The sequence below is a fragment of the Sebastes umbrosus genome, chromosome 3 (assembly GCF_015220745.1).
Source record: "Sebastes umbrosus isolate fSebUmb1 chromosome 3, fSebUmb1.pri, whole genome shotgun sequence".
In the NCBI taxonomy this organism is placed as follows: domain Eukaryota; kingdom Metazoa; phylum Chordata; class Actinopteri; order Perciformes; family Sebastidae; genus Sebastes; species Sebastes umbrosus.
Genome location: NC_051271.1, coordinates 21,854,142 through 21,863,589, shown reverse-complemented (window position 1 = coordinate 21,863,589; position 9,448 = coordinate 21,854,142). Strand labels below are relative to the sequence as shown.

At 40.7% G+C, this 9,448-nt stretch overlaps 1 protein-coding gene across 1 annotated transcript; it reads left to right on the top strand.

Annotated features, from left to right (window-relative positions):
* The first annotated feature begins 112 nt into the window (after positions 1–112).
* Positions 113–1,360, top strand: dctpp1 (dCTP pyrophosphatase 1). The gene has a single exon (XM_037765130.1). It carries the CDS (start codon positions 243–245, stop codon positions 771–773), a length of 531 nt encoding a protein of 176 aa, XP_037621058.1. The 5' UTR covers positions 113–242; the 3' UTR covers positions 774–1,360.
* Positions 1,361–9,448: the final 8,088 nt, after the last annotated feature.

The window sequence follows — 9,448 nt, the reverse complement described above, 5'->3', positions numbered from 1 at the left end:
GTTTTTTAAAATGACATTTTACATGCAAGTGTATGCAGCTAGTGTTGAGCTTAAAACTACAAATCCCAGTCTTAGTAAGGTTCCATTTCCGACATAAAGCAACGTCATTTCCGTTCTGACAACTGGCGGGACTTCTTCACATGTTGGTTTGCAGCGTTGCAGAGCAGCAGCTTGTTTACAGACATTGAAAACTTGCTTTGTGCAGTTTTACAGTACACCGCTGATAAAAAACAACAGACAACATGATGGCTACAAACGGAAAGCACGCCGGTGGATTAAAAGATGACGAAAAGGTGTCTTTAAATGGCAGCAAGGACGATTTTGCTAACAAGTGTGTGGTAAACGGAGCTCACTCGAAGCTGCAGAACGGAGGAACCGGAGGGAAGACGGAGGAGAGGTTCACCTTCAGCACCGAGCCCACCGTGGAGGACATCAGGCGGATGCAGGCGGAGTTCACGGACGAGCGGGACTGGAATCAGTTCCACCAGCCCCGCAACCTGCTCCTGGCCATGGTCGGCGAGGTGGGCGAGGTGTCGGAGCTCTTCCAGTGGCGGGGCGAGGTGGCCGACGGCCTGCCGGACTGGACCGAGCCGGAGCGAGAGCAGCTGGCCCAGGAGCTCAGCGACGTCATGATCTACCTGGTGGAGCTCGCCGAGAAGTGTCGTGTTGACCTCCCACAAGCGGTGCTTCGTAAAATGGCCCTAAACAGACTGAAGTACCCCGCCAGCAAGGTGCACGGGTCGGCCAAGAAGTACACAGAGTACCAGGACTGAGTTTGTGGGTGTGTGTGGTTCAAGACACAAGATGTCAATCAATCACTTCACTGACAGCATGCTGCAGTGTAACTTTGGACTATACTACTGAACATTGTATTCCTGAGTTCAAATGGCTTTTATTCTCTTTATGCTCTTAATGTATGTGTATTTCCTGTGTTACACTTTGTTAGCCTGTTGCCTACATATGCAAATACACATTTTGTAGGCAGGGCACTTGCATGCTGGCTTTTATTGAGTTCAACTTTTAGCTTTTGTTTTTACCAATCATTGATGTGCCTGCAGTGGATTTGAGGCTATGCATACTATTGTTGTTGTGCCTTTTGGGAGTATTTAGAAGAATATTTCTCACTGAATATTTTAGAAATTACAACTTTGCTCAATTTTTAGGAGTGTAGGATCATAAAGTTGGAGTTGCAGCAGATGATTATTGTCCTGATCATCCCTGACAAAAAGATTAATTGTTTTTGTGAATATTAGGTTTTTGATTTGTCCTCCTTTCCCATCAGGGTTGAATCAACTCATCTGTTTTGTTCACATCACAACTGTCAAGATTTTTGTCTGAAGTAAAAGTTGCTTAAACTCTGTCCTGTGTATTTTCCACTCATTTGTCATTCAGTCAAACGTGGTTGTGATGGGAGGAGTAGCTTGTTTTTATGGCTACATGCATGATAAGAGTAAACACAAGTAGAGCTGCAATGATTAATCGATTAGTTGTCAACTATTAAGTTAATCGTCGACTATTTTGCTAATCTGTTTGAGCAATTTTTTAAATTCTGATTCCAGCTTCTTAAATGTGAATATTTTCTGGTTTCTTTACTCCTCTACGACAGTAAACTGAATATCTTTGAGTTTTGGACAAAACAAGACAAGATGTCATCTTGGGCTTTGGGAAACACTGATCGACATTCTCTGACATTTTATAGACCAAACAACTAATCGATTAATCGAGAAAATAATCAACACACTAATCGAAGATGAAAATAATTGTTAGTTGCAGCCCTAAACGTGAGCCGTGAAAGAAATTTCCACTCAATTACCGGTTTACTATAATTACCATAGTTATTAGATTCACCTAGCTGAGACTAACGGCATAATAATACAACAGCCCTGAAGTAAATCCTAATGTCATGAAGGCTATAATGTTCATCATATGTTGTAACTCTTTTAGAGCTGTTTTGTTTAAATTTTATGGCCATTTCGGAGGCTGTAGTCTGAAAAATGTTGACTTGTATTGCATTGTACTATAAGAGGTATTTCTATACTTATTCTACTGCCATTCATAGAGATGAATTCCCCTCAGTATAACGCAACACTGACACAAATTTACCTAACTTCCCATGACATGATTCAACATTACCGGGTTGCCTGAAAATGGCTGAAGTTCACCTCTTAACAATCTGACAGCCAGCCGGCGGGTCCGGCCGCTATTCTATCTTTCTAGGTTGTGGTGGGCTCAGTTTTTAGCTTGTCGGGAAGAACACTAAATAACACTCTAAAGGTACGCTAAATTTTGGCGAGAAAAAACCTGCATGGACATTTTTAAAGGGGTCCCTTGACCTCTGACCTCAAGATATGTGATGAAAATGGGTTCTTTACAGACATGCCCACTTTATGATAATCACATGCAGTTTGGGGCTAAAACCATGGAGCTTTTTGCATGCAGTACAAATGTGTTATTTTTGCCTTTTTTAAAAATGATGTTTGAATATTTCTGCGTACTGGGGTCCCCAAACAGTCTTGGAATTACATAAATTGGGTATCACTGTAAAGCTGAGACTCTTGTGGTTCTATTGAGCCCAATTGTATTCATGTGTGATGATGTTAGTCCCCATAGTAGCCATTTCATTGTAGTGAGACCATTTTTTGAAACTTGACCTCACTGTATAAAATGACCTGTGGTGACCTCTAGGATAATCACGGCCTCATGAAACGTTACAACCACAAACTACAGACCTAGAGCATTCAGAGAATGGATGGCTTTCTTAAGTAGATTGACAAAAAGGGTCATCCAATTTCCCCAAAAATGCAATTCTTGCAGAAATCTCCAAATGTCAAAAGTTTTTGATACCAAATCATAGCATGGCTTCTTCAGTGGTATTCCTCAAGGTCTTGGTGTCTTAATGTGGAATTTTGGAGGGATTTTTTTTTATTTATCATTTTCTAAAACTAGGGGGCAGAATGGTAAGAGGTGCTAGTAGATTACTATTAACTCACCTAAGCCCACAGAGTGGTGATGTCATTTACTTGGAGCTTTACTTGTAACCATCTTATTTAAATCAGCAGGAGTTAGTGGGGGAAAGTAAGAGAGTTTTGAATTGACCAGTATATTCCACCTGGAATGAAACTTTGAATCTTTCAGCAAATATTTGAGAAGCAAAACACGTCCGTGTGTGCTGGAGAGGGAGGGGCATTTAGTGTAACACAGTGATGAAAATGTCTGTCTGATTTTTCTTTTAATGTGTTTCGAGAAACAAACATTGCCCTCAGCTGTATATCCTGCTAGTCACTCAGAAGCATGAGTCATCCTCGGGCTGCGAAGGAGAACAGTCATGCATCACTAAAATGTTGCTCTGTGTGCAAGTCGAGCCTCGCTTCAAAGTAAACAGCTTTTAACTTAAGCAGATATGACACCGCGTGCCACATTAAGAATGAGCAATTGTCCACTTTATTGGTGTGCATCCAAAAAAACTTGGATATGCAAACTCTCCTCCTCTGCTGGCACTCGAATGTGTAAATACATCATTTTAATTTTAAGCTCTTTGGAGTGAGGGTTATTGAAAAAACAAGTTTTTTTTCTTTCTTGATCACATGAAGTAGAATAACCACAGTAGCCCCCCGAATTAGTTTTTCATGATCACAAATCCTTAGCTCCTACATTATTCCCCACACATTCTGCTATGCTCGCTCTACAGCAGAAAATCATTTTCAGCAGGAGTTGATCTTGAATGGGAGATCTGTCCCTGAACCCTTCTCTAACCTCAATGAGAGAGTGTAAACAGAAAATCAATGTTTGTATTGATTAGACGGTTGCATGCAACATCCAGAGCAATACATTTCACTGATGAATCTCATGTAGATGGGCAGAACAGTTAGCCATATTCTTTTGCTAATGATATGTCATTACTTAATCATGCATCACTTTATTCAAAGGGACTGTGTGTAACATTTCAGGGGATCTAATAGCAGAAACTGAATATAATATTCATTTATGGTTTCTAGGGATGTACCGATTTATCAGCCAAACATCGGTATCAGTTGATCACCTTGTTGACTGCCATCGGCCTATCGGTAAATAAGATGACATTCACCGATGACAGTGGTTGATGTGTATCTGCTGTGTCGCATCAATTGCGTTGGCTAAATGTTGTGTTGGTTATTTGCAGTCGGACTTGAACAACAATGAAATGCTGAATGACTTTAAAACAGTTCAGTTATTTTTTTATAATGAAGGTTTCTTTGTTTCCCTGGCATAAAAGGGGAATAAATAACAACAAAACCCAAATAAGCAACAACAAAAACATCAGCATCGTGTATCAGCCAAATTGTAATTTTAAACATCGGTATCGGTGCATCCCTATTGTTTTCATTAGTGTATAGACCATTTCACGGTTGTAAATGTAAATAATCGAAATGTGTCCCAGCTTATTTCCTGTTACAGTGTATGTGAATGACATCACCTGACAGGAAGTAAACATGGACCCAAGCCGTTGCCTAGCAGTGTGATTCTGTTGAAACGGTCTATAATCACCTGAAACTTAGGCCCTGTCTACACGTATACAGATATTTTTAAAAACGGATATTTTCTCCTCCGTTTAAAAAAAAAAAATCTGTCCACACGACCTTTGTTTAACAAAATATCTCCATCCAAACTCTAAAGCAAAAACGACTCCAAACGCTCCGCTTGCCGTAATATTTACATGTCACAACAAGTGAGATCACAAGTTAAGGGTCAAGGAATTTTGTTTCCTTCGGCTTCATTACAGTCAGTTCGATAACAGTTATTGTTCGGGGGGTGGGCTGGGATTCCTGGTCGAACTGCATGACTGTCATCACTCTGCTGTCATCCACTGTCTCTTTACATGCATAAATGACGAGAGGGAAGTCATTCAGGTTTATGTCCATAGCTCCTCTGAGTGCTCTAAACTTCGCCTTCAATCGCCCAAAAGCACATTCAGTCACCATTCAGCCTCGACATGTTTAATTGAGTTCCCTGCTTTATCCTCCTGCTACTGTGACATTTTTCGAATGTAAAGTAGTAATCAGTCCGAGCAGTGCTAAAGAAACGTGAAAAAGCCAGTAGTCCACCATCTTTGTTAATGTTTCTTGCTCATGCTCATTACACAAAGCAACAATGGGCATGCGTGAAATGATGTGAGGACGTCATCGTTTCCCAAACACTCTGTTTTACACATTCACACCGATACAAACTAACTAGAGTTTTCATAAATCTGCACCGTAGAAGGCGTTTTGAAAAATATCCGTTTTTGTGACCCAAAACTCTGCCAAAACTAAGAGGAAAATATCCGTTTTAACAAATAAGAATCGTGTTTTCATTAGCTTAGAATGAGCTTTTCATATCTACATAGGAAGCAAGTCCTCTTCACGGAGTCCGCCATGTTGCTCCGCCATGTTTCTCCGCCATGTTTCTACAGTAGCCCAGAACAAACCAAACACTGGCTCTAGAGAGAGAGCCTTTTGCGTTTTTATTTTACCTGAAGGCCATCGTAGAAACTGCAGTAACGTGAGCCGCAGAGTGCAAAACTGTGGTAGCACCAGTCGCTGTCTGACTTCTGTTGCTGTTGAAGTAGAGTTATTATGGCCTCTGAGCAAGGCAATCCGCGTTACCATGCTTTTCCACTCGGCGGCTCATGTTACCGCAGTCTTGGAAAGGGAGTAGTGAGCGGAGGGTTACTCACTTGGTTGCAATCTGCAACCACACCACAAGATGCCGCCAAATCCTACACACTGTACCTTTAACACAAGTGAGTTACACACTAAGTCAAAAGATGGATTTTTTACCATATATATATCTGCACATTGAGGCTGTGAAATCATTTTCCATTCACAAAATCTGCCCCCATGTTCCCCCAGGCTGCAGTGACGGAGATACTCTCATAATTCTTTATAAGTCGTTAATACTTTTAAGCACACTTAAGAACTAATGGATTCCATTCACTGTCGATAAGTGGACTTCATGTACGCTCTACCCGCTATTTGATGGAAGTCAGTTTTTTATGGCCAGAGTGGGCAAATGGCTTGGAAATGCTACAAACACATCAAAGTTCTCTGAGGGTATGAACCACGTCACAAATGTCATGGTAAATTGTATGTTTGCAGGCAGAGCTTTTTAATGCTTTAAACCAAACAACAAAGAGGACCTAGAACTGCAAAGTGCATCTCTAATAGATTTTCAAGGGAGCATTTATTAGTGTGTTGCATTTTGTGTACTTAAAAGTGAGAGATAAATGTACACCTATTATCTTGAAGTGCAGGCTTAAGCCTCACGGTGCACTTTATTTCACTTATAAGACTTTATAGTTGTTCAAAATGTTAGCCGAAAGTTCACCGAGGAGACGTTCAGCACCAGTTTTCATACTTTGAGAAGGAAGTTTCCCATGGTGCCATTCCTTAACTGAAGACGGCGCTGACGGCTTAATTGCGTTTAAGACTTTTGATGAGTTTAAATCTTAGATTTTATTCTACTTTATAATGGTCAGATACCATCAGGCCTTGCTGTTGCTTGTTGTGGGTTTCAAAAGGATGCGGGACGTCTAGTTTTTCCATGCTCTCTCAGATAAGCTTTCAAAGAGACGTTCACTGGACTGAATGTATTCATGTTTTTGTGTGTGAATACTTTCTCCGGCCACTTCCTCCTCCCTTTCACTATCTGAGTCACACACACATAGACGCTCTTTTATCCTGTCATAGAGACAGCAGTGGGAGCTGTCACATCTCACACAGTGGGGTTATCCAGCAGCATGGGGTTCACATCACATCACATCCCACACATACACATGTACACACACACTGGACCATTGCTAATGGCCATAAGCATGATTTATTCCCTTTTGTGAGATGTTGTCAGGGACAATCGCATCTTAAATACCCCAAACCGATCCATTCTGAACATCAACCACTTGGCAATTTTCTTCCTTTTCATAAATGTTACAGCTGAGCCAATACAGCAGTGTTTCATGTCAAGTTCCCTGCCAACAATCAAACATTTATACGAGTGTCTCCATGGTTTACAAGTCAATCTTTATTGTTCGCAAGGGGGGGGGGGTTTGGTTGCAGGCTATTGCTTATCTATAAAGTGCATTGCTGAAAAATATTGTCCCTTCGATCTCTACATTTTATACTTTGTAATAAATAGCACAGTTGATGGAATTTGCCAAATAAAATATAATTTTATCGTGACCCAATACATGAAAAAATAAGAAATAAAATGTGTTTGTTTTGGGGCAATGACTATATTCCCTGACTAATGAAGCAATGAGAAAATGCATTGTGTTTTTTTGTCCTTGTTTTTTTTTTTACAATTTAAACACCTATTTAGCACCTGTGGTTTTAGAGCAACTGTAACAAATAACTTTAATTTGTTGCTTTAAATGTCCTTTATGTAAATAGCCATTAAATTGTGGAACTTATTGGTCTCCTTAATAGGCTTTTCTCATGGCAGACATGTTGGCTTGTCATAGTTGGAAAAGCACAGGTGTTACTAATAACTGTATGTATCAGATGTCCTTGTATCAGTAGTAAGAAGAGCATGGGTAATGTCCCTGAAATTGTGGAGAAGTATTACCCTGTAGCTCAGTCTGTGGTTTGACATTACGATTCAACTCACTCATAGTGTTCTCAAGAAGATGCTCAGAGCAGTAACTGTTAAAGGCAGTGCAAATGGCTCTAGGGTCTGGCAATAGACTGTGCCCATTGTCAATGTGAGTTGGAAAGGAGCTATTATTTTTCAGTATTGATTTAACAGCCTTCCAATATTCACTCTGATCATGAAGCTGATGAAAGGGTAGTAGTCAGACTTGGCCTTACTCAGTGTAGCAGTACAAGTTGAAAGGTTTTTTGGTCCGTCTAGCTTGAGCCCAGGCTCTGTTTCTAATTTAAAAAATCAGCTAAATCAGGGGTTAAACCATGGACTGGACCTAGTTTTTACTCTTACCCTGTTTGTCAACGATAAATAAAATAGAACTTGATTTAAAGCAAGTTCTACATCAGGGATTTTGGTTACATCAGATATGGTACTGTGATACAAGTCATCTAAAGAATCTTGATCATTGGGTTTTTTCAGATTCCTTCTCGTTTTCACATGGAAGGTTACTTTCTTAATGCTCACTGATGCAGGATATAAGACAATGATCACATATCCCTGGGTCAAATACACAACTTAAACCTGCAGTACGCATAAAGTTTTTGGGCAAAAATTCCGTAATAACCTGTCAATCACTCAATGAGAAAGTTTGCTCCGGCTGGTGGGCGGTGCTTGGTACTTTCTCAAATTACCTCACAAACTTTCTCATTTTACAGCTAAACAGTGCACTACAAGATGTTTCTGGAAACATTTGAGGTGAGAAATACGCATTACAGTATATAGTAACAGAATATTGATTCATATTTGATCAGCGCTGCCTAGTTTGACCGTTTGATTCGAGTTTGTGAGTGATTGACAGCTGCTCAGAGACGGCAGACTCCAGCTCAGCTCTGACTGTTTTTTTTCCTCCGGTCTGTAAAATCTTGCAGATGCCATTAGGAACACCGGAGGACACCAGAGGCACAGATTACTTGTCTCATGCACTACTGTCAAGGTATAGTGACCGTTTTATAAAAATAACATTTTTAAATCACATTTGCTCCAATTCACCTAATCCCACCTACTGCTACTTTAACTGGAGACAAAACTTGTTTGTTCTACTCCATGTAGATCACAAACCCTTGAATATAAAATGACTCACTGGACCCAAAGGGATATTGTTCTTGAGAAATTCAAAATGAGCAACCCATTGCCATTTTCTCATGTAAAAGGAGACAGGATGTCGATTTTAGAGCTAATCCAGACATTTAAGTAGGGCCATAAAGTCTGAGTAACACTGCAATAAAAGAACCAAGGTGTTATAGTCTGGAAAAATAAGTTTCTTTTACATCTTATATGGAGGGAATGCCTACCAGCGACGAAGGCCTATTTAAAGAGGCTGGGACACGGATTCGAGCGTTGGGGTATAACGCATGCGCAGTGTAACTGGAATTTCGAGTGCAGACTGTGCATGTGTTGTACTCCATCAATATGACGCGATGATGATGCGTGACATCTCCTCTTTTCACACTTCTTACCAGCAACCTTGTTCAGGTAGGCCCAATTCCAAACCGCCCCCTACACCCTCTCCCTACCCACTTCCACTCCGTTTGCTCGTTCGCGTGGAGGGCCGCCATATTAAGTGCCATTCCAAACCAATTCACGGGGAGTGGGAGTAGGTTATGAAACCCTCCAACAATGAGCCTGCACCGATACTGACTTAACCACCTGCCCTTACTGACGACGTGCAACGCTGTTTTGTGTTCGTCATGGAACACGATTCAATGTCAGTTCCGTGCGACTACCGGTACAAACATTTGTAACACTTGTAAACTGCACAAACTGATAGATATTGATAGATATAGACACCTTA